General features: G+C 43.5%; 1 protein-coding gene across 1 annotated transcript in view; it reads left to right on the top strand.

Moving 5' to 3' along the window:
- Positions 1-25,628, top strand: part of LOC115369087 (glycine receptor subunit beta-like) — a 262,500-nt gene that overhangs the window by 63,024 nt on the left and 173,848 nt on the right. Inside the window, exon 2 of the mRNA XM_030065640.1 lies at positions 2,460-2,586. Coding sequence (XP_029921500.1) covers positions 2,465-2,586 — 122 coding nt within the window. The 5' untranslated portion in view covers positions 2,460-2,464. The remainder of the gene's footprint in view (positions 1-2,459; positions 2,587-25,628) is intronic.

Genomic DNA, 25,628 nt, shown 5'->3' with positions numbered 1-25,628 from the left:
CACTGAGATATGTTACTCCATAGGTCAAGACCTTTCAAACGATGTCTTCATTGTTGTTCTGTGACAAAGTTTGATTTTCATCGTGCTCCAAGTCAAGGCTGTCTCAGGTGTACATCTGCAGACCTCTTTTAGGGCCAAGCTTGATAAAATCAGTCAAACTTCTTTAAGGGGTATGTAATGGCCAAATTTATTTAGAATATTGATGTTAGTCATATACACAGTCATACTTTTCAATTTGGACCATTTCAAAGCTTTTTTTCCCCATAAAATACTCAATGTTTCATATTTCAGATTTTCCCATTAACTTAATATGGCCACCTGAGACACTTTTAAAAGCTTACAGTGCAGCAACAAAAAATGGCACAGACATGGGGTCAACATTTTTGGAAAGCTCTTGACCTCTACTATCATGTCCGATGGCAAACCAATAGGGGGCGCCACCGACTAGTGTCAAAACATGGAAAAAACATGATTTCACTATCTTAAGAAAAAAAAAATTAAAATCTGACCATTCAGGCGTTCTTCCCACACCCAAAAACTTTGATTAAGATTGCAAAATTAGTGATTACCACTTCATATAATAGACATAACATGTTAGAACTACAAAAGCTATGGCGCAGGACAGCTCTGTGTGTTGCAACTCTGCACGAATTGTAGTTCTGGTACCCCTCTTCCGGGTTAGGATAAACATTGTGAATTTAGGTTTAAAAACCATACATACGGTAGTTTTTCAACAGCAAAAGCATAATCTTAACATGTAGCCTATGTTTATACCACGAGTAAAGATGTGTTATGAAAAAAAAAAATATATATATAGACTATATAAATCTTTAGTGCTATTTTTGACGTGTTTCGACGGTTTTTCCACCCGCTCTATTTCGCTGACTGAAAGGGTTGTGTTCAATGGCGTAACATATCAGCACATTATCAACTTTCATGCACTTTATTAGATTTTATTGACTTTATTGATGAAAGCTGTCGATTCAGACACGTCGCTGATAAACACTAGGATTATGGCTAATGTAGTGCTTCTCCGTGATATGATATCGCAAATAAAACGTGTTTTCTTAAAATAAAGTTGATATTATATGGGACTTGTGGACACATGCCATCGTTACACATCCTCATAGCTCGTGGTAAGTCTGCCTTGGGTGGTTACAACGTTATGGCTAATAATCAGACCTTTTTTTCAGAATACCGATTAAATTTGCACTTCCGGGATCTATGAACCACCACCCACGGCGTGACGTCTTTGAAGCCGAGAAGCCGGGAGTCACCAGGTAGCATGAAGCGCGTTGCCTTGGTAACGCCGGTGTTTTTCAGATTAAAATAAAATTTCGTTCATTGATTTCAAATGGCTTAAAATGTGATTTTTGTGGACTAGAAAAATATGAAAATGATGACATTATAAACTATACAGTGGCGGTTCTGCCTATGTGCCGCCCTAGGCGAAATTACTGGCTTGCGCCCTTCCATGTTAGATACTACTCCTACCGGCCATGGCACCAGGCGGGCCGACCGCGGCACTGACCGCTCACCTGTCAGATCCCGCAGACCTGACCGGGTGGGCGCGGTACCAGCCGGTGCCGCGACCGACCCGCCTGATGCAGGCCGGTGGCTTTTTTATTCAAACAAGATTTTGTCCATATAAAAAGTAGCCTATTTTCCAAAAAATGGTCTTGAAAAAGAGGGGTCATCTTAAAATCAGGGTCGTCTTTTATGCGGGTCAATATGGCAGGCCTAGTCTAGAAAACTGGCGATTTTTTATTTTTTATTTTATTATTTTATTTTGATTAAATTTGCACTTCTGGGATCTATGAACTACCACCCACGTGAAATTGACTTTCAGTGGACAGCGTTTGCGTGGTGGCCATACGACACGGATCCTAATTGACTTTCAGTGGACGCTGTTTCTGTGGTGGCCACACGTAATTATAACAGGTTATGTGCCAGGAGCACGCAATGCGTTGTTAAGAGGTCGTGCTCATTTCATGGATTTCTGTGAGATCAGGTTGGTTTATCATAGGATATCTTTAAAATTGGTCTTTTTCATTCAGCAGTAGCCTAGTAACAGGTTGTGGGAGAAGAATCACCTTTTTCCAGTTCCCGCATATTTCGCATCTTTTTGCATATTTCACAACTATTCGCGTACTCCGCTACTTCCCGCAATTTCACCGCATAAAATGACATAAAAAACCTGCATATTTAATCGCATAATCAAGGATTTTAGCCCGCGGAATCAAGGATTTTAGTCCGCATAATCAAGGATTTTTGGCCGCGTTTTTCTGGAGGGTCTACATATTACTCTGATAATACTCGTACTCGTCAAAAGTGCTTTATCCGTACCGGATACTCGTTTCAGCTGAGTATCCGGCTCCCTAGGCAATACTGTACAACCCTAGGCAATACTGTACAAGTAGTTCTTGCCTGTGGTAAGGCCAGTGTTTGTCTGTTCATAGGCACCATGGTTGCGGTGGTAAGGCCAGAGTTCTTGCTGCTGTTGCTGTGCTGTTGGGATTTGATTGGAGCCAAAGAGGGAAAATCCACCAAGAAAGGAAAAAAGGGCAAACAAGTCGTCTGTCCATCGTAAGTCCCATTTACTGTATTTTCTAAATACATCCTCTTTATTTTATTACTCACTACTTTACTTAGACAGTATCGTCAGTATATCATCTGTCTACCCCATGCAACCTTATCACATTACCCTCATATTTGTATTTCATGTGCACATACAATCAAAAATACAGCATCAAGGGATTTCCAGGATCAAACAAACATGTGCTTCTCAACATTTTCAAGTGGTGCTCTGCCTAAAGCATAAAGTAGTCTTCATAGATAAAAGCAGCATAACAAAAATGAGTACCACCTTATGTCTCCATTTTTCAGGACTTTATTTGTACAACATATTTATATATGTAGTCTTTGCCATAAACACAGTGACACGTTTCAACTCCTCCTGTGGAGAAGGGCTGACAGGGATGGTCTGTAGAGCATTGCTGAGACTGAGACAATGGCTCTGTCCCAATTCAAAGGCTGTACGCTACCTAGGTCGTATTTGTAGGCTGCTTACGTCATGGCGGCGCGACAAGTGCTGTCCCAATTCAATTTTATCGCGCAGGGTCCTGCAAATGCAGCCGACAGATCCAGCCTATTTTTGACTCATTTGCAGGATACACCTCCACGATGCTTCGCGGCCGACATCACAGCCTACTTCCCAGGTTACCTTTCGGTCCAGTTGAATTTCTGGATGAGCCACCATTGCTGGAATTATTAAGCATGTTTTAGATCGTCTTAATGTTTACATCATGACGTTTTGATAAGTTTTCATGCCTATAATTACCACCATAGATTAGGTTTAGCTGTTAACTGTATCCGAACAACGCCTGTAAATGCAAGTTTAGTTAGATGAGCTAGATAGGTATTTTGCATGATGTTTCCATAGCAACCATCAGCGCATCAGGTACGTTACAATGTAGCCATGTGTACAGTTACTTTGATTGGGATAGTCTGTTGCAATTTGTGAGGTGTAACAATTATCTTAATTTTCTGCATTTCACGAAGACAAAATAAAATAAAATACATAAACTACAGAATCAGTGTCCATCTTGAGAGCGTTGAAGCTGCGTATCGTTTGGTTTCATGCACAGGTGTTCACTGACACACCTCCGAAACCTACTTCGGCATTTTACGCTGCATCACATGAATGCGCTTCGGGAAGCCTCGATAATAATGACGTAGGAACCCTCCGCAGGCTACACCGTCCCAATTCACTAAACTTTTAGTTCCGGTAACCCTGATATCGGCACCTACGTCGGACGCCTCCTACGTGGGCACCGTGGGCTGCAACCTAGTAGTCATCTAGCCCTTCGATTGAGACAGACCCAATCAGTAAGTGGTCCAGCCTTGAATAGTATCACTCTGCCAGTCAATGTGTGGGTTGTGTTTCTTTTAACAAGGTACACCCTTGCACAACAATAATGTGTAGTGAGTCAATGAGGTATAGTGCTACCTCCTCCGATCAGATGAGAAGGCCCATGTGTGACAGTGTCTGTTAATGGCATTGCCTTGGGTCTTCAGTGCAGTGGTAGGAATCGATCAGTGGATGGTGGTGATAAAGTCCTCGTCAGCATCTAAGGGGCCGTTTACACGTCAACGATTTTCACAAAGAACGGTAAACTTTTGTTGCAGTTTGGCCTTTCATTTACACGACAACTGCGTTTTAGGTGCTTGAAAACGCAAACTTTTGAAACCAGGTTCCAGAGTGGAAGTTTTGATAATGCCACTCTCCCCGCCGCTGTGTAAACTGGCAATATGAAATTCTTGTGAAAACGATGACGACATGGCCCCACTTCCTGCGTGACTATGATGTTTTCAGCCATACGCGAACAGGAAAACAACAACAATGATGGACTATCGAGCTGTGTTCGTGCTTTGTACACAGGCACACGGTGCTACTCTCTGGTGTTACATTGCAAAGTTACACCGCCACCTACTGGCCTGGCATGAACACTACAGCATTTTCAGTTGTTTTTGCGGATCCGTGTGTACGAGGATCGTTCTCACAGCATTACTGTATAAACATGGAACTTTTTAAAAACGCAAAGGAAAAAGTTTTCCGTTTTTTATCAGAGCTGTTGTCATGTAAACGGGGCCTAAGTCAATGAGGACTGGAACAGAGAGCTGGCTGTTAGCAAACAAGATGGTGGCATGCATGGGATAACTAAACAATGAGGGATTTTGAGACTTCGGTAACCCTGCAGTGGCATTTTGTATTAACTAAGTTCATTAATTAAGTCTGAACAGGTTGTTCTTGCTTAAACAGGAGAAGAGTGAGTCATTTTAATATGCTGATTGAAATTAAGTTCATTATCAAAAGTGGCACCAAGATTCTTGCAGCTAGAGGTTATAGTATTGCAGAATGAACTAAGTTGTGATGATGTGAGGTTATGTTTGGTGTCTGGGCCTATGAGAATAACTTTGGATTTATCTGTATTCAGCTACAGGAAATTATGCAACAGCCAGATTTTACCTCATGGTTGAGTGACTACCTTGTTGTTTCTAGTGGGGTCAAAAGAGCAATTAACCTGTGTGTTATCTGAATAAAAATACAAATAGTGATTGTGTTTTGATGTAAGATGTAAATCGAAAAGGAAAGAGGCCGAGCACTGACCCCTTAGAAAGATTTGTTTCTGGATGTAATATTCCTATTTAGGTTGACGCCACTATTTTGTATTACTTTGCAAATGTGTACAGTCCACTATAAAACCAATCCAGCACTGCTTTGCTAATTTAGAAGTTGCATTCAACCACCATAACTTGCTGACAAAACTAAATTTATGTTTTTCTACTAAACCAAAAGTATTAATTTTGCTAATGTAAAGTGGCACCAATATTGAAAGAGTCATGGTATGCCTTGGCATTTGGGTTGATGAGAAGATATCCTTGAAAAATTACATATCCAATTTAAAACTATCCAAAACTAAGGAAAAGGATTGGCTTTTTCTTTAGGAATAAATACTGCTTCCTTTTGTGCTGTAGAAAAACCCTTATTGAGGCAATAGAGGCAAATGGCCTGAGGTCATGTTCGGACCCAAAATGTTGCGATCAGGACTCACCCTTAAGATATGGTACGCACTCTTATCTGGTGAGTCACTGGGGTGCCCCCATTGACAATTTACAGGATAATAATGTAGTCTAAAGAAGGCTGTATGTAAAAATACAAATAGTTTGTCCAGTTCACTACTTTAAGAATTTTTTTTTAAAAAAGGCTGAGGGGTGAACTACGAAGCGAGATTAAGCGGTTAGCAAGTTACACTATATGGAGGAAAGTATTGGGACCCACCTCTCAATCACTGAACCTGAAGACATCAAATACATGAAGCAAGATATATGGAATTATGTAGCAAAGAAAAAATGTTAAATATATCTAAATATGTTTTATATTTTAGATTCCTCAAAGTAGCCACCCTTTGCTTTGTTGACAGCGCTGCAAATCCTTGGCCTTCTCTCAATGAGCTTCATGATGTAGACACCTAAAATAATTTTCACTTCACAGGTGTGCCTTGTCAGGGTTCATTTGTGGAATTTCTTGCCATCTTAATGGGGTTGGGACCATGTGTTGTGCAGAAGTCAGGTTGGTACACAGCTGACAGCCCTATTTGACAACTGTTCATATTATGGCAAGAACCAATCAGCTAAGTAAAGAGAAACAACAGTCCATCATTACTTTAAGAACTGAAGGTCAGTCAGTCCGGAAAATTGTGAAAACTTTGAATGTGGCCCCAAGTGCAGTCGCAAAAACCATGAAGTGCTACGACGAAACTGGCTCACATGAGGACCGCCCAGGAAAGGAAGACCAAGAGTCACCTCTGTTCATCCGAGTCACCAGCCTCAGAAATCGCAAGTTAATAGCACTTCAGATTAGAGCCTAGATAAATGCCACACAGAGTTCTAGTGGCAGACACATCTCTACATCAACTGTGCAGAGGAGACTGCACAAATCAGGCTTTTATGGTCAAATAGCTGCTAAGAAACCACTACTAAGGAAAAGCAACAAGCAGAAGAGGTTTGTTTTGGCCTAGAAACACAAGGAATGGACATTAAACCAGTGGAAATCTGTGCTTTGGTCTGATGAGTCCAAATCTGAGATCTTTAGTTCCACCCGTCGTGTCTTTGTGCAACGCAAAAAAGGTGAATGGATGGTCTCTACATGCATGGTTCCCACCGTGAAGCATGGAGGAGGAGGTATGATGGTGTGGGGGTGCTTTGCTGGTGAGACTGTTGGGCATTTATTCAACCAGTGTGGCTACCACAGCATCCTGCAGCGACATGCCATCCCATCCAGTTTGCGTTTAGTTGGACCATCATTTATTTTTCAACAGGACAATGACCCCAAACACACCTCCAGGCTGTGTAAGGGCTATTTGACCAAGAAGGAGAGTGATGGAGTGCTGCGGCAGATGACCTGGCCTCCACAGTCACCGGACCTGAACCCAATGGAGATGGTTTGGGGTGAGCTGGACCGCAGAGTGAAGGCAAAGGGGCCAACAAGTGCTAAACACTTCTGGGAACTCCTTCAAGACTGTTGGAAAACCATTTCAGGTGACTACCTCTTGAAGCTCATGGAGAGAATGCCAAGAGTGTGCAAAGCAGTAATCAGAGCAAAGGGTGGCTATTTTGAAGAAACTAGAATATAAAACATGTTTTCAGTTATTTCACCTTTTTTTGTTAAGTACATAACTCCACGTGTTCATTCATAGTTTTGATTCCTTCGGTGAGAATCTACAATGTAAATAGTCATGAAAATAAAGAAAATGCATTGAATGAGAAGGTGTGTCCAAACTTTTGGCCTGTATTGTATATGTATGTATATCTATATGTCTTCCAAAAAAAGTGGAAAATCAAGGTCTTCAGGAGGAAAATCTTCGCTCTCTTCGACTAACAGTGCATCACGTGCTAGAGCTAAAGCTGAAGCAGCTAAAGTAAGAGCAGCATATGCAGGAAAGCAACTACAGCTGAAGCTAGAGGCAGCTAATAAGGATTTGGAGGCAAGCACAAGAGATGCAGAGAGAGACACAGAGAAAAAGACAAGAGATGCTGAAATTCAGTTTGAAAAAATGAAAATAGAGTATGAACTAGAAGTGCTAAACCTACAATGTGAGGCAGAAGCAGAAGCAGCAACAGTGGAAGCACAGGTTCTGGAAATGGCAGAAGGTTCTGAAGTTATAGATGAAGTTGGACCAGCAGAGTGTGAAAATAAAATGGAGCGTACCAGTGAATATATCCAAGCACAAAACAACGGGCTGAAACAAAGGGCTCACTCCCACGACTTACCTGCTGTGGACCCATTCACCATGGAGCAAGATGAGAGATTCATACCACATCGGTCACCTGTAGAAGGCAACATGAAAACTGAATTTAAAGCAGTTGACGACGCATACTTACCTCCACCTATGAAGAATGAGAGGCCAGCATCTAACCCTAATGGAGACACTTGACCATTTTTACCTCAGCGAATGGATGGAAAAAGTCAACCATACATACCTCTGCCTGCAGATAAATCATTCAAGCCACATACTCCGGAACGGATGAACATTCACGCTCAGCCTTATGTCCCAAAACAGACTTTTCCTACAGTCTCAACGCCTGGAACAGAACGATTGGCACAGTACTTAGCCAGACCAGATCTTATGAACTCCAGCCTGTATCAGTTTGAGGACAAACCAGAAAATTACCATGCGTGGCATGCTTCGTTCATCAACACAACTAGTGATATGAACTTAAGCGCAGCCCAACAACTTGACCTCATGAAAAAATGGTTTGGCAAGGAGTCAGGTGAATATGTAAAACGTATATGATCAGTGTATTCGGGCAACCCCACCAAAGCATTGCGCAAGGCATGGGAACGTCTTTGTGAGTGTTATGCTGCTCCAGAGATTATGGAGAAGTCTCTGTTTCAGTGTCTGGAGAATTTCCCAAAGCTCACCAACAAAGACCACGTCAAACTCCGTGAGCTCGGTGACTTACTGTCAGAGATCCTCGGTGCCAAGGAGGAAGACTATCTTACAGGGTTGTCGTATTTGGACACCTCACGGGGCATTTCATCAATCACATAAAAACTGACATTTGGACTTCAGGAGATATGGTTGAACACTGGTTCAAGATTCAAAGAAGAGAACAATGGTCGGTTCCATCCCTTGAATACTTCTGTGGATTTGTATAATATGAAGCCAAAAAGAGGAATGACCCCAGCTTCATACACCAAGGCAATATTGCAACCTCATCCAAATTAGAAAGACCTGCCTTAAAGAAATTCAGTAACGACAAAACTGTCTCGGCACACAAAACTGACGTTGTCGGTTTTGTGTGCACTAAACTAAGAAACAAACAAAGGTTGCTCCAACCAGGAACTGTCCAGTGCACGACAAACCACACTCACTCCAGGACTGTAGAGCATTCAGAAACAGATCAATCGAAGAAAGAAGATCCTTCCTCAAAGAAAAAGGGATTTGTTTCAAATGCTGTGCGCCCACCTCACACCTCGCCAAGGATTGTAAGACACCAGTGAAGTGTCAAGAATGTGACAGCACCTTCCACACCACAGTCGTGCATTTTGGCCCACCACCTGAAAATCTCCTTCACCGCCAGCAGAGAACGGTGGGGAGGGAGAATCGGAAGCTAACACAGCAGTAGTTAGTTCTCAGTGCACAGAAGTCTGTGGCGAGGGCCAATAGAGCCGATCTTGCGCAAAGATATGCCTCATGAAAGTTTATCCTAAGGACGCCAGGCACAAGGCCGTGAACGCCTATGTGATAATAGATGATCAGAGCAATCGCTCACTGGCCAAACCAGAGTTCTTCAACATACACTATATTACCAAAAGTATTCGCTCACCCATTCAAATGATCAGAATCAGGTGTCCTAATCACTTGGCCTGGCCACAGGTGTATAAAATCAAGCACTCAGGCATGCAGACTGTGAAACAAGACATTTGTGAAAGAATGGGCCGCTCTCAGGAGCTCAGTGAATTCCAGCGTGGAACTGTCATAGGATGCCACCTGTGCAACAAATCCAGTCGTGAAATTTCCTCGCTCCTAAATATTCCACAGTCAACTGTCAGCTCTATTATAACAAAATGGAAGCATTTGGGAACAACAGCAACTCAGCCACGAAGTGGTAGACCACGTAAAGTGACGGAGAGGGGTCAGCGGATGCTGAAGCGCATTGTGCAAAGAGGTCACTGACTTTCTGCACAGTCAATTACTACAGAGCTACAAACTTCATGTGACCTTCAGATTAGCCCAAGTACAGTACACAGAGAGCTTCATGGAATGGGTTTCCATGGCCGAGCAGCTGCAGCCAAGCCACACATCACCAAGTGCAATGCAAAGCGTCGGATGCAATGGTGTAAAGCATGCCGCCACTGGCCTCTAGAGCAGTGGAGACGCGTTCTCTGGAGTGATGAATCACGCTTTTCCATCTGGCAATCTGATGGACGAGTCTGGGTTTGGAGGTTGCCAGGAGAACGGTACATTTCAGACTGCATTGTGCCGACTGTGAAATTTGGTGGAGGAGGAATTATGGTGTGGGCTTGTTTTTCAGGAGCTGGGCTTGGCCCCTTAGTTCCAGTGAAAGGAACTTTGAATGCTTCAGGATACCAAAACATTTTGGACAATTCCATGCTCCCAACCCTGTGGGAACAGTTTGGAGCGGGCCCCTTCCTCTTCCAACATGACTGTGCACCAGTGCACAAAGCAAGGTCCATAAAGACATGGATGACAGAGTCTGGTGTGGATGAACTTGACTGGCCTGCACAGAGTCCTGACCTGAACCCGATAGAACACCTTTGGGATGAATTAGAGCGGAGACTGAGAGCCAGGCCTTCTCGACCAACATCAGTGTGTGACCTCACCAATGCGCTTTTGGAAGAATGGTCAAAAATTCCTATAAACACTCTCCTCAACCTTGTGGACAGTCTTCCCAGAAGAGTTGAAGCTGTAATAGCTGCAAAAGGTGGACCGACATCATATTGAACTCTATGGGTTAGGAATGGGATGGCACTTCAGTTCATAGTATGAGTAAAGGCAGGTGAGCGAATACTTTTGGTAATATAGTGTATTTGGTGTACAAGGAGAATCTTCCCCATATCGACTGAGAACTTGCTCTGGTTTAGAGGAAACATCAGAGAGATGTGCTGAAGGGTTCCAGGTTGAATCTCTAGATGGCAAGGTGGCCATTGCACTCCCACCACTTATTGAGTGTAGTGAGAGCCCAAATAATCGCTCAGAGACCCCGACACCAAGCGCTGTGCTACAACAGCCTAACCTAAAGCATATTGCCAAGTACTTGTCAGACCTAGATTCGAATGCAGAAATCCTCTTGCTTCTTGAAAGAGATGTTTTAAGAGTGCACAAGGTCAGACAGCAAATCAGTGGTCTGCACAACGCGCCGTTTGCGCAGCACCTAGACCTTGGTTGGGTGGTGTTCCGAAGTATGCCTTGGAAAGTATGCCTTGGAAATGTTCATAAGCCGACGGTCAACAGCTACAAGACCACCATTCTGGAAAGTGGACGTCAAACAATATTTCAACCCTGCACAGGTTACATGCATGTCAAGGGAATGCAAGATATTGGCATCCAAAGGACCAAAGCTACAGAGGAAACTTTGGGAAAAACAGTGTTCAGCATCAGAACACGACAACAGACCTGCTCCGTCAATTGAGGACAAAATCTTTTTAGTTATGATGGATGCTTGTGTCTACAGAAACTAAGAGAATGTTTGGGTTGCCCCACTTCCTTTCAGGGAATGTCGCCAACACCTTCCCAACAACAGAGAGCAGGCTGTTAAGAGGTTCACGTCTCTGCAGAAAGTACTGAAAAGAAAACCAGAGATGCAAGAACAGTACTTTGCATTCATGGGAAAGCTCTTTAAAGATGGACACGGGGAAGTGGCACCCCCGCAGAATGTTGGTATCTTCCTACGTTTGGGGTATATCATCCTCGGAAGTCCAACCAGATCAGGGCAGTCTTTGATTTGAGCGCTCGACATCATGGCGTCTCACTCAACAACGTGCTGCTAACTGGCCCGGATTTGAATAACACCTTAATCGGTGTTCTTCTCCGGTTTTGAAAGGAGAAAATAGCAGTGCTGGCAGACATCCAACAGATGTTCTACTGCTTTGAAGTGAGCGAAGAACACTGCGACTTTCCTGCGCTTCCTATGGCATCAGGACAATGACATAACCAAGCTGGTCATCGACTTTTGAATGACAGTTCACGTCTTCGGCAACAGTCCTTCGCCGGCTGTAGCTATACATGGATTAAGAAGGGCCATCCAAGAAGAAGCTCAGCAATATGGCGCCGACACTGTTGAATTCGTTGAAAGACATTTTTTTGTTGATGACGGCTTGATATCTTTGCCAACAGACCTTGAAGCAATCGACTTGCTAAGAAGAAGCTTTTCTGGGGGAATCAAACATCCGTCTCCACAAGTTTGTTTCAAACAGCCAATCTGTTCTGGAGGCATTTTCCCCTGAGGACTTTGCAACCATCCTTAAGGACCTAGATCTGATGGGAGAGATCCCACCCACACAGTGCAGCTTGAGACTCCTCTGGGAGATATCCACGGATACCTTCACCTACCAAGTTTCGACTGAGACCAAGCCATTCACTTGTCGTGGGGTACTGTCTGTAGTAAACAGTATCTTTGATCTGCTAGGTCTGGTGGCGCATGTGGCTATCCAAGGAAGGGCTCTCCTCAGAGAAATTAGCTCCCAGCTCCCAGTTTTTCCCTGAGGAAAAACGTGAAAAGTGGAACACTTGGCGTGAATCCCTTCAAGATCTTAGGGAGCTTCACATACCACGTACTTACTCGAACATGTCACTTCTCAAAGCAGAGCACACAGAGCTATGTGTGTTCTCAGATGCCTCGACGAAGGCAATCGGAGCTGTTGCATATCTGAAGACAGTGCAACAAGATCAACGAATTGAGGTTGGATTTGTCTTGGGAAAGGCTAGGCTTGCACACAATCGGAACCCACCATCCACGACTGGAGCTGTGCACCACCATACTAGCCGTCGAAATGGCCGATCTCATTCAAGATGAGCTGGACGTCAAACTCGATGCAGTTAACTTCTACAGTGACAGCAAGGTTATCCTTGGTTACATCCACAATACAACTAAGAGGTTCTACGTATTTGGTCACAACAGGGTGCAACAAATACACCAGTTCTCCAAGCCAGGACAATGGCACTACGTTCCAACCGAGGAAAACCCTGCTGACCATACGTCTAGGAGCTTACCAGCTTCTTGCCTAGCACAGACCACCTGGTTTTCAGGACCATCTTTCCTGAGATCACCAACTGGAGAGAAGGAACAAGCATGTGAAAAATTCAACCTAATATAACCTGATAATGATGCTGAAATCAGACCAGAGGTACAGACCTGCAGTACCTACCTGAATGAAGATATTCTTTCTCCAGAACGCTTCCAGCGCTTTTCTAGTCTCCACTCACTCCTCAGAGGCATCGCTTTCCTCATCCACATTGCCAAATCATGTAAACAGACTAACAAAAACAGTGACTGCAAAGGGTGGCATAGATGTAAATTGCCACGCACACCAGAGGAACTGGACCAAGCACTGCATGTGGTCCTTCAGGCAACACAAAGGACAGCCTTTGTAAAGGAGCTAGCTGCTCTCCAATCACAACAGCCTCTCCCCAGAAACAGTTGTCTCCAACAACTTAACCCAATCATCAAGACCGACTGCAACACTCCAACTTGGAAGCCAGCAAAAGGCACCCCATAATTCTGCCAAAGGACAGTCATGTGTCCCTACTGCTGACACATCACCATCATGAAAGGGTGAGGCACCAGGGTCGTCACATGACAGAGGGGGCTATAAGGGCTGCAGGACTGTGGGTCTTAGGTGGCAGGAGACTCATGTGTAATTCACAAATGTGTGACATGCAGAAGACTCAGAAGGAAGGTTGAGGAACAATACATGGCCAACTTACCTGCTGAATGCCTGCAAGTGTGCCCTCCATTTATATATGTAGGCCTGGATATTTTTGGTCCTTGGTCAGTCGCCGCTAGGCGGACTCGAGGAGGACATTCTGAAAGTAAAAGATGGGCCACAATGTTCAGTTGTATGAGTTCAAGGGCGGTTCACGTGGAGTTAATAGAGTCTATGGATTCGTGAAGTTGCATAAATGCACTCAGGCGATTCTTTGCCATCAGAGGACCAGTGAAGCAGTTGATGTCCGACTGTGGAACCAAGTTCATTGGTGCTCAAGATGGATAGAGGCCAGCAGGATCCAGACATCCATAGCTATCTTAGTAATCAAGGATGTGTTTGGGTGTTCAACCCACCACACGCTTCCCATATGGGAGGTTGTTGGGAACGGATGATAGGCACTGCAAGAAGAATCTTGGATTCTATGTTGTTCCAACAAAACACTCGCCTCACCCATGAAGTGCTCTCTACACTAATGGCGGAAGTGACTGCCATTATGAATGCACGTCCACTTGTAGCGGTATCTACAGACCCGGACAACCCCGTGATCCTCTCTCCTTCGATGCTCCTCACTCAAAAGACTGGAGTCCCTCCTCCTCATGGCGACTTCTCAGAGAGGGATCTGTACATGAAACAGTGGAAACAAGTCCAAGCCTTGGCCAATCATTTCTGGAGACATTGGCGACGAGAGTACCTACCTTGTTTACAACAAAGACAGAAATGGACATTGCCTCGGAGAAACCTACAAGTTGGAGACATGGTCCTGCTCAGATACAAGCAGGCGGCAACTCTTGGCCTATGGCTAAGGTCACCGCTACGTTCCTTGGAAAAGACGGACACATGAGAAAAGTGGAGGTTAAAACAACCGACCAGGATGCTTCAAAGACATTTCTCAGGCCTGTTGCAGAAGTCGTCCTACTTCTTCCAGTAGACAAAGTTTAATTTGGACTTGTATGTTAGGTTAATAGTGACCTCACTGAGGTCAGGCGGGGAGTGTGATGTCTGCATGACATAATTTGTTTTTTGTAATGTTAGAATACCACTCTGCTGTGTTGTGCTGTTGAAGTGTACTGTGTCTTTAAGTTTGTGAAGTTGGCGTCAAAGTTTAAGTCAGTTTAACTGCATCACTTCCTGTTAGTTGTGCATCACTTTCTGTTAGAGGGAAGGTGGGGAGTTGCATTGTAACAATGGAGCCATGTTGAATCGGCTAATCAAGGATCCTTTCGCATCTGTACAAAAGGACTGATAAATCATTGTTGTAAGTCATCATATTTCATTAGTAATGGATCAAAGACAATATATTAAAGACTATTTGTTAGAATTGTAGCGAACAAGTAAGGATAAAATATATACATATATTTACAACTATATACAATGCAATTCATACCTTGTTTACTATTCTGGGTGTTAAAAAGACGACACAGGACTCAGTGTATTTGTTTTTGTATTTTATCTCACAGTTTTCACTCCATGTCATGGTGAAGAAGTCAACAGTAAACGTTTTTCAACTACTACAATGACAACTCAACTCATCGCTTCATTTTGAGTGGAGTTTAACTTGGTGTTTAGTTTGCGGTTGTTATACCCCTATGAGAACACTAATATACAGTATATATATATATATATATATGTATATATAGCAATAGCATTACGGCGTGAAAGGATTTTCCTGGACCAGTCATATTAGATTTTGCAGACGACTCTGTATGAGAGAGAGGCTGTAATACTGATGTGAAGCAGCTTCAGCCTGGCTAACAGCTGCCTGCTATACAGAGCTGACACTATGTAGGAGAGGAAAACACACATGAGAGATCAGTAAAGGAAATTTGATAATTAAAAGTATTTTTAGAGGCATTTCATGACATTTTAGGGACATTTAAAATGGCACAAGTTAGCTCTAAATATTTTTGGGGGGCAAATTATTCCTGTGTGAGAGAATGGGCCTGATTGGCAGCTGAGGGGAATTCAGCTCTACCTGTCATACACACAACACATCTGTGCAGTGCAGTGAGTTCATAGGTTTCAGCGTCAGATATGGACTTGAGCTGTTGATGTGTAATTTGCACATTTACACCGTCGGCAATTCGTTGCCAAGCTTTCTGCCTTCTCTTCGCGGCAGCCGCGGTGTTCGATTTAGTGTGTAGATGTTGTTTTTCCTCCTCATACTTTTCCAGTATAATATGCTGCACCTCCGCCGTGACATACCCTGTGCGTTTTTCCTTGTTGCCCCTTATACGTGCGCGTTCACGGCTCTTTATGAGGCAAACCTGGATCGAATGAGCGAGTTGATGACCAGCGTCGTGATACCGGTTATCCCTGAACACCATGATCTCAATTAGTGTAGCCGGATAGGTCTGAGAAATCCAGGGAAAACTAAGCTTGCTTCGTGATACAGGCCTCTGGTCTACGAAGTTCCAATCTGATGGCCCTAATTACGGAGTTTATGGGGGAGTAATGCTTCCTGCGGTAGTAGGCTACCCGGCTTCATTCAGCTTGGTTTTCAGGGTCATCAAGCTGATGTGTACACCATGCACACTAGATATAAAGTCCACAATAACCGCATACGAGTACCCCTTGTTAAAATACTGGATGCACTGTTGCAGCATATTTGGCTCCTCTGCCTGCTCTGTGTCGCTAACAAACTCTCCTATGTCCATCTTTGGTCACCAACACAACAACTGATGACAAAAACCAAAATTGACCGGGCACTTTTTCACTTCTGTATCAAGTCTGTGTCAATCAGGGCTTTGGTACATTCCCTTTCCGGTTTGTGTAATTTGTAAATTTGTTTCAGCACTTGTAAAAGTATTTCACGTCTTGTTAATTTGTTTCGGGACTGGTAAAAGTGTTTTGGTAATGTAATTTTTAGGGATGAGCCGGATACTCGGCTGAAATGAGTATCCGGTACGGATATAGCACTTTTGCCGAGTACGAGTATGATCCAAGTAATATGAGTCAATATCCGTGCTCGTAATGAATGAAAATCTTCATTGGGTAGCTGACTGTGTCCACATTGTGTGATAGGTCAGTCACACACAGTGCCCCTCCCCTACACACACAGTAGCCTACAGCGGTGCGCCAGTCACACACAACACACACACATACACACACATACACACACACAGGGACAACCTCAGCTGTCACTCGCTCAGGTCTGACAGCTCACGTCGCGTCTCTCCTCAGTAGCGGTCAGGTGTTTTTCAGCTCGCTCTTCCCTCGGTCTGTAATGCCTGATAGTCAGTAGAGTTTCTGCTAAACTTGACTGGTAACAGACGCACTGCTTTTGAGCAGAGTTAGAGTTAGGGGTTGGGGCTGAATGCGACTGGCGTTGCGTCTCTCACTGCCAACACACCGCTCGTTGTTGTTGTTTTTTTTACCGTCTGCTCGCTTTTACCAGCTGGTTTCTGATATAGCCTAAAGTCAGTTGGAAAACTTTGCTTGTACCGGACGCAGTGCAGAGTCACAGTCTTAACACACACACACACCACTTACACACATACATTAGCTGAACACACAAAGTATATCATTATTTTGATTTTATTTTGGCTGCATGCACTGAGAGTCTGACACTTTCTTACTGTAGTTCATAAAAAACAAATATAGTAGCAGTATAAATATTACAAATTAAGCTATATATCTATATGAATATATCTATATCTATCTATCTATCTATCTATCCATCTATCTATATATATATATATATATATATATACACACACTCTCTCTCTAGTACTTCATAATTGCCTACTGCATGTGTTGTATTTATTGATGCACTTAAGAATATTCATGTTCTGTGTTTATAAAAAACTTGTTCTGTAAATAGTTTGTTTACTATTGTGATCAAAAACATTGATCTGAAGCTTCTGAGGCTGTTCTGTGAATAGTTTTCCAATAAACAATAAATTTAGCAACTTCTGATCAACCCAAATCAATTTCAGTCTTAAAATAACCTACTGCCCAAGCCCCGCCCACTTCCGGTTTCGGCCCCGCCCACTCTGACTACGGATACGGATACGGATAATGTAGATCAGGGGTGTCAAACTGGTGCCATGGAGGGCCAAGAGGCTGCAGGTTTTCATTCCAACCAACAACTCCACCAGGTGATTTCACTGATCACCCTACCTCCAAACAGAGAGGTGGGACTAATCAGTGAAATCACCTGGTGGAGTTGTTGGTTGGAATGAAAACCTGCAGCCTCTTGGCCCTCCATGGCACCAGTTTGACACCTGTGATGTAGATGGTTAAACAGATACAGATACAGATAGTGGTGTACTCGCTCATCCCTAGTAATTTTTGTTTTGTGATATGTAAACATGTTTTCCAAAATGTAAATTTGTCTCAAACTTTGTAAAAGATGAATTCCCGCACACTGGCCAACTTCCAGAAATGAAGAGTTTAATACGACGTTTCGGTCAAAGTCAGTTTTTTCACCTTAGGAGGATCTGCCATTCCACGGAGGACTTTCAGGAAAAATCAGTTGAAAAAAAAAAAAGATTTACACAGCGGGGGTACCCACCCATGTGGATCAATGAGGCATATGAGCTGGCCCTAAAAAAGTCACGCTCTGATTTACTAAAAAGAGCGTTAAAAAACAACAAAAAAAGTTTTCTGTTACGTGTATTTTGCAACATTCAGTCCACTCCACTGCAATAAAATCTGTTTTTAGAAAACACTGGCATATCCTGAAGTCCGATCCTGAATTGGCTCCTATTTTTAAAGATCCTCCTCTGTTTGTGAGTAAAAAAGGGAAAAACTTAAGGGATCATTTGGTTCGTGCCAACTTTGATGTGAAGGTGAGATCCAGTCGAGCCATCCAGACGCGCCTCCAACCTCTTCCGAATGGCAACTATCATTGCAGTAACTGCGCACAGTGCAATAACACCTTTAAAATCGATCATTTTTCCCATCCTCACACGGGCAAGAAATTCTCTATAAATAGCGTTATCACATGTGCATCCACACATGTGATATACATGATATGCTGTCCATGTGGGCTGGCATACATTGGGAAGACTACAAGAAAACTTAAACAAAGAATTAGTGAGCACAAAAGCAGTATCCGCAGGAATGATCGTAATTATCCTATAGCCATACATTTCAATGATGCCCACCATGACATCTCTTCATTACGTTTTTGCGGAATCGAACAGGTCACCTTACCACCCAGGGGGGGTGACCATGACAAGTTATTGAAACAGCGTGAAGCGTTCTGGATCTACACCCTTCAAACATTGGCACCAAAAGGCCTTAATGACGAATTACTTTTTAGCTGCTTCTTGTGATCCCTCATATTTATCCACTAGTTTGTATAATAGGCTATGGCTGATCTATACCCCGTCTATGTTGATGTTTTTTGAGGGGTCCCCAGCCTGATAAAAAGAGTTTTTCCAGCCACAGATGTCTGTGTAAATGTACAGGAAGATGGCATCACCTGCTAGGCATTGCTGCCGGTCGCACCTCCTCTGGTGCCCATAGGTCAGCTGCAGGGTCATCAGCCAGGCACCACCATTCACCAACGTTTCGCTCCTTTAAGCCTGGAACGTCTCCCGGTGGCGGAGCAGTGACAGGGACATCTCCCTGTCACCCCCTGCAGCTGACGGGCCTGCCTGATAGATGGAACCCCCTGCGGCTGTTGACGGGGTTAGTTGTTCTTTCCCCAGCACTTGTCCTTCCTCCTAAGCCAGAGCCAAAAGCTCCCCTTCTCAGCTTCCTCTGCGAGCTCCTTGGTTGCCTTCCTTAGCTCTGCTCCGGTCACTCCTACGTCCCTCAGCAGGTGTGTGGTCGACAGCCCCACGAAGCCTCGACATCCAACCTCCACTGGATAGATGGTCGTCTTCCAGCCAGCCTCCCGGCACTCAGCGGCCAGCTCTGAATACTTGGCCTTCTTGCGTTCAAAGGCGGCCTCGATTCCTTCCTCCATTGGTACTGTGAGCTCAATGAGGAATACAGCTTTAGCCTTAGCAGACCACACCACTATGTCAGGTCGGAGAGATGTGGTGGCCATCTCGACTGGGAAACGGAGCTGCCTGTCAAGGTCCACCCTCATGTCCCACTCCTGGTCAGGGGTATTCATATCACCTGGTCTCTGAATCTCTTACCTATGTGACCTATTGGTTTGTTTACTTACAGATGTAGGTTTATTCTGCTTTATATATATTTTTTCACGTTTACTAGAGGATTCCTCTTTTTTGTCTATATCTAAATTATGTATTGCATTTGTTGTATTTTTCCTGACTGCCATCATTAACTATTACCTTAATTAGGACCTAATGTATTCAGTCACTACTTTATATTTATATGTCATGTTTTTTGACTGACTGTATCATATTCTACTTATGTACATTGATTTTTTAGTATGTAAATGCTTAGATCAGACGTTTTCAGACAGTGATTGGTTGGAGTCACACAGCCACTCCTATTTAAGATGGCTTCTTTGTTGGCACAAACATTTGTTTGAAAAAGGTCTTTGACCGAAACGTCGTATTAAACTCTTCACTTCTGGAAGTTGGCCAGTGTGCGGGAATTCATCTTTTACTGCTTTGGACTGTTTTGTCCTTCTCCGACGCACCTGCCTGAGGAACAGATGTGCGAAGCTTTTGTTGTTTCTCAAACTTTGTAAAAGTGTTTCACATTTTGTAATGTTGGTTTGCATTTCTCAGCCACCGTAGTTTTCTTCCAACAACATGGACAACAGGCCGAATAAAGAGTGCGAAATCCAAGGGTTGTCCTGTAACTCTGGCATCATGATGCACATCTTTAACGTGGTATAGCCTTCAAAATAGGATTACTATGTATGTGACTTACTACACGTCATAGAAGCAGTGCCTGGAAACGAAACAGGTACACTCTGACGGTGGCAAGTTATCAACAACCTCAGCCAGAGGTTGACAGACAAAACTTTGCTTCCCTGTTGCTCCCCATTTCATTACTACTGCATTCTCAGGTGGATATTATCTTATATTATTATATATATAAGACAAAGATTCGAAATTTTATCTGATTTTTTTTTCTTCATAAAACTAGTGATTAACCATTGTAACCAAACTGAATGGTTCAAAATATCACATTTGAGACACAAGTATAAAAAAAAAAAACAGAAACAATGGAGACATCTTTTTTTTTTCAGTTTAACCTTAGTACAGACAAACTCCTCACTTAGTACAAACTCCTGCTTCTAAAATCTTTATCAGGCAGTGTCATCAACATCATCATCACATCTTCATTACACCACTGTCTTCTTATCATCTTCATCAATAAATCATTATCACATTTACACTCTAAAAGCTTATTGTTACCTTGTAATAACAAAATATTGTTCGTGGTAGTCGTTTCTTGCTTCTGACTGCCTCTCGTCAGGTGGTTGGTAACTTTTTGAGGTCGCCTTTTTCAACATAGAAAACTGCTGTTTCCAGTGGTGCAACGCTCTAAAGCAGCTTTCACATAGCACGTGCACGGCGCTGACCTTGGCCGGCGTAGCCATTCATTGTGTATGTGATCTCGGGGCGCACTGGTCTGCGTTTTGTAATGCAAGGAATCAATATATTGTAACAATCAAGCCATGTGAATAGTGATTATTACCAACTAAACACAGGATCATTTTGATTATGAGAATAATTGATATGTTCAGTCTTAACTGTACTAAACTTGGAAATAAATGACAAAAATAGTCCTGAGTTTAGCGTGATTGACGTCTATTTGTCATGTGTCAATGATCAAACCAGAGCATATGCTCTTCCACACACAGATCACTGTGTGTGGAAGTCAGATCACTAAAACGTCAGGTGCATTTTACTGTCCATTACACTTCCCACTCACCACATAGCCAGAATCACAGTTCCAAAAAGAGCGCTTCTGTTTCCCACACGTCCTAGTATCCAGTGCACTTACTAAAAACATGTGCCAACCAGCTAGTAGATGTCATTACTGACATCTTCAACATATCACTGTCACAGGAGAGTGTTCCCACCTGCTTCAAGACAGCCACCATTATCCCTGTGCCTAAAACGTCTGCAGTGTCTAATCTAAATGACTACCGCCCTGTGGCACTCACCCCCATCCTGATGAAGTGCTTTGAGAAACTGGTTCTCCAGCACATAAAGAACAACATCCCTGCCAGTCTGGACCCTCAGCAGTTTGCATTCAGAACCAACAGATCCACAGATGATGCCATATCCACTGCTCTCCACTCAGTCTTCACTCACCTGGAGAAAAGCAGCACCTACATCAGAATGCTGTTTGTTGACTTCAGCTCAGCTTTCAACACAATCTCCCCCATGAAGCTGATTGGAAAACTGAACACTCTGGGCATCAGTACCACTCTCTGCAACTGGATACTGGACTTCCTCACAAACAGACCCCAGTCAGTTCGGATTGGCAGTCTCTCCTCCTCCACTCTAGTGCTCAACACCGGAGCTCCCCAGGGCTGTGTGCTCAGCCCCCTCCTGTTCACGCTGTACACCCACGACTGCAACCCCCGACATGGAGAGAACTCTATTGTGAAGTTCGCGGATGACACCACCATCATCGGCCGGATTTCCAACAATGATGAGTTCTCATATCGGGAGGAAATCAACCATCTTGCAGAATGGTGCACAGAAAACAACCTACTGCTCAACGTCAGCAAAACCAAAGAGCTGATAGTTGATTTTAGAAAAAAAGAGGCAAAGACACACAACCCTGTCTACATTAATGGAGCTGAGGTGGAGCAAGTGAGCAGTTTTAAGTTCCTGGGAATCAACATAACAGAGAACCTAACATGGACTTCACATATCTCTGCCCTGGTTAAAAAAGCCCAGAAACGGCTGTATTTCTTAAGGAAACTTAAGAAAGCAAAATTCCCACGCCAAGTTCTTGTCAGCTTCTACAAAGGAGCGATTGAAAGCATCCTGACTGGAAACATCACAAACTGGCATGGGATGTGCACGGCCCAGGACAGGAAGACTCTGCAACGAGTGATTAAAACTGCCCAAAACATCATTGGCACCCATCTACCAAGCATCAGTGATATCGGGGAGGTGAGGTGCCTGCGCAGAGCCAAAAGGATCCTAAAAGACAACACCCACCCCAGCCACAGCCTGTTCACCCTGCTGCCATCAGGCAAAAGATACAGAAGTATTCGCTGCCGTACAACCAGACTACAGAGCAGCTTCTTCCCTCAGGCTGTGAGACTACTAAATGCACCATCTGCACTCCTCCATGTTTAATAATTTTATTTTCTATACAATCAATTAATCAATCAAGAGGGAACCACACTTTAATTTCATTATTCAACCTGTTGTATAATGACAAATAAACTTCCTTGTATCCTTGTATCCTTGTATTTATTAATTTGCCTGTTCTCTCGCAGACTCTCTGAGCTCTTATTTTGAGTGCTTCGAGTGCATTCATAAATCTCAGCTGCTTTCAATTAATGAGTCAGTTGATCAAAACGTAAACAAAAGCAATATAGATAATGAGGTCGACTGGCTAGTTTTCTTTATGATTAAAAACTAGAAGGTTTACAACTGCTAAAACAGCCAAACATAAAGCATCTGCAACTACACAAGACATAGCAAGCCAGCTAATACTACCTACCAGTCCAGCATCAGGGATGCAAGCTTGGAGTCTGCCTTGCAGCCTCCGACTTCACAAAACTTTTGCCAGTGACTAAAAGCCAGTCAACTTTTCCTTCAGTCTTTCCTATGGGTCTTTTTCTCTTTTTCACTTCCTTGTTTCTTTCATCATTGTTTTCTTTGGGTTTCTGGGGCTTTGCCATGATTTTTGTACTGAGAACAGCTAGCGGGCTCACTGGACACAGTTGCTGCTGGTGACATGGTGCCATAAAGTGATATATCCTGTCCTGACCCATTCCACCAAACTCGCACAGTGCACAGGAACAGCCTTTCACGGTGCAGAGGGGCCATCCTTTACTTCCATCCGCTATGTGTTTTGTTATATGATGTCTGGGTTTATGCAGCTTCAGAATTAAAGATTGGATGTAAAAGACAGCCAAAGCAGTGTCATCCCTCACAAGTAAACCCATATTGTGATATTATGAGAATTATCCAAAGCCAAACTTTTAGAAAAATGTTAGGGAGGGATATTTTTTCGGCAAAAACTCATTATTTGGTACAGTGATAAAGGACCCAAATCCTTGCAGAGTTGTCCTGCTTAACACCTGTCCAGTGTCTCTCATCACCTTGTTGATACTGCCACCTTGTGGGGAGTTCCGTACAGCAAGAATAACTAGAAAATTCCCGTGCGGAAACTTTGAGAGTGCCTCGGGGGCCGGCGCCGGGGGGCTGTTACCGGGGGGTGCACGTCTGACCTAAGAAGGATAAACTCTGAATGTGCTTGCCACCTTTGCGACCGCGTGGTAAACCACCAGGCCTATGCTGTTTGTAGGTTGTGTAAAGTTATGGCTCTTGCCCAGGTGGGGAGTTGAATCCTGGACTCCTGCTTGGTAGGCAAAGACCTTATCCGCCAGGCTACTGTGGCTTGTGTGGGCTGAGCAAGAAATGAGGCTCTATAAAGTGTGTGAGCACACAGCATGAGTGACAGTGGTGCTTGGGAGAAAATCGCCTAAAAGTACTGGTCAAACTAATGCTTTTTCCTCAGTGACAGTAAGTCTGAGTGCAAAATAAAAGGTATCATGAGAACAGTAAGGCTTTGGGCTTTCCAACTGTGTCAAAATTATTTGCCAACTCCACAAAATGCCTGAGATTTGGCGAGTTGAAAAAGTGTGTGTTTCTGCTTCTTTCCCCAGATTTTGAATTCCAGATATAATGGGAGCCTATGGGGGAGAGAGCAGGCACTCTTGCCTCGTTAAGTGTCAGTGTGTAAAAAGTTTGAGCTATTTTGCTTTTGTATTTACATTTTTCAAAGCAGAACTATTTTTCCTACTACTTTTCCAAAAAATTGTGCATGTGGAGTGAAAATTGTAGCCAGGAGAGCAAGTTAAAGAGAAAAGTTGTAGGCGATTTTTCAGGGCTGCTGCACTCTAGCTGTGATGTCACGCACTCTAGCTCACGCAATACACACTCATTCAAAAGTCAGAGCTGGCTCAAAAATGACTCCAAACTTAAACTGTGTTTTATGCCAAACTAAAACATACATGAAAAATTGAAGATGACACACATAAAGTTGAACTTCTGCTGACCCGTTTAAGCTTTGAATGGAGTCTATCGGCCAAAGAATGAGGGAGCTGTGAGGCTTTGAAAATGCATGGGTCTCGGCCGGCTCCCCATTATTTTTCAATGAGGACAAAATCGTGATTTGAAAATTGAATTATGAGAAATCGCTAAGTCCGATCGGTTTGAAAATTGACATACCGCTTCTTCTCCACAAGACGCACGTTTTTTGTATTTGGTGCGTGGACACAGGTCAAAAGCTCTGTGCTCTGGAGCCTTGGAAAGTTTTGGCCATTCATTGCGGATGGGTCATGTGACCCGGTTCTTTTGGGTTTTTGTCGCCATGGTAACTCCAGTAATATACGGAAGTCATAGCAGACTATTCCCGATTGAGACGCACGTTTTCATAATTATAATGTCATAGGTATCTTTGAAACTGTGGGAGGAGTAGCAAGCCGAAATTTGGCGGAAAAGGAATAATAAGTTTAAGAACAAGAAACACGCACAACTAACAACAACTAACCCGAGGCACTAGGGTGTTAGGGGCCAAAAGTAAAACATGTTATGTGAAGTGCATTTAGCCATGTACCATGTGAAAGGGCAACTTCTCTGGATCTCAGAACAATTTATTTCATGAGGATAGGACCTATCACTGCAGAGATATGACATTTTAAGTGACCGGACACAGGGTCAAAAAGGTCGCACAGCGTAAAGCACAAGTTAATGGAACCCTTAGATTCTAAAACAGCACCTGGTGAATCTGATTTTCTTTTAATTCTAACATTAGTCAGGCAGCTTAGTGTCAGATTTGGGACGGATGGGGATGCTCCGGACAAAAAACCCAATTTTTTTGCATCACCAAAGCTTTCAGTTTGGACGTGGAGCCACGTCATCAAGACGGCGGATGGCGGCCATCTTGGATTTCAAGATGGCCGCCATGTAAATTCAATATTCTGCCAATATCTCGGCTTCCAAGCGACTTAGAAGGTCAATTTTGGTGTCAAAAT

Source organism: Myripristis murdjan, chromosome 1 (assembly GCF_902150065.1).
Source record: "Myripristis murdjan chromosome 1, fMyrMur1.1, whole genome shotgun sequence".
Classification (NCBI taxonomy): domain Eukaryota; kingdom Metazoa; phylum Chordata; class Actinopteri; order Holocentriformes; family Holocentridae; genus Myripristis; species Myripristis murdjan.
Note: the sequence above shows the minus strand (reverse complement) of the source record. Positions and strands in the feature narration are given on the sequence as shown.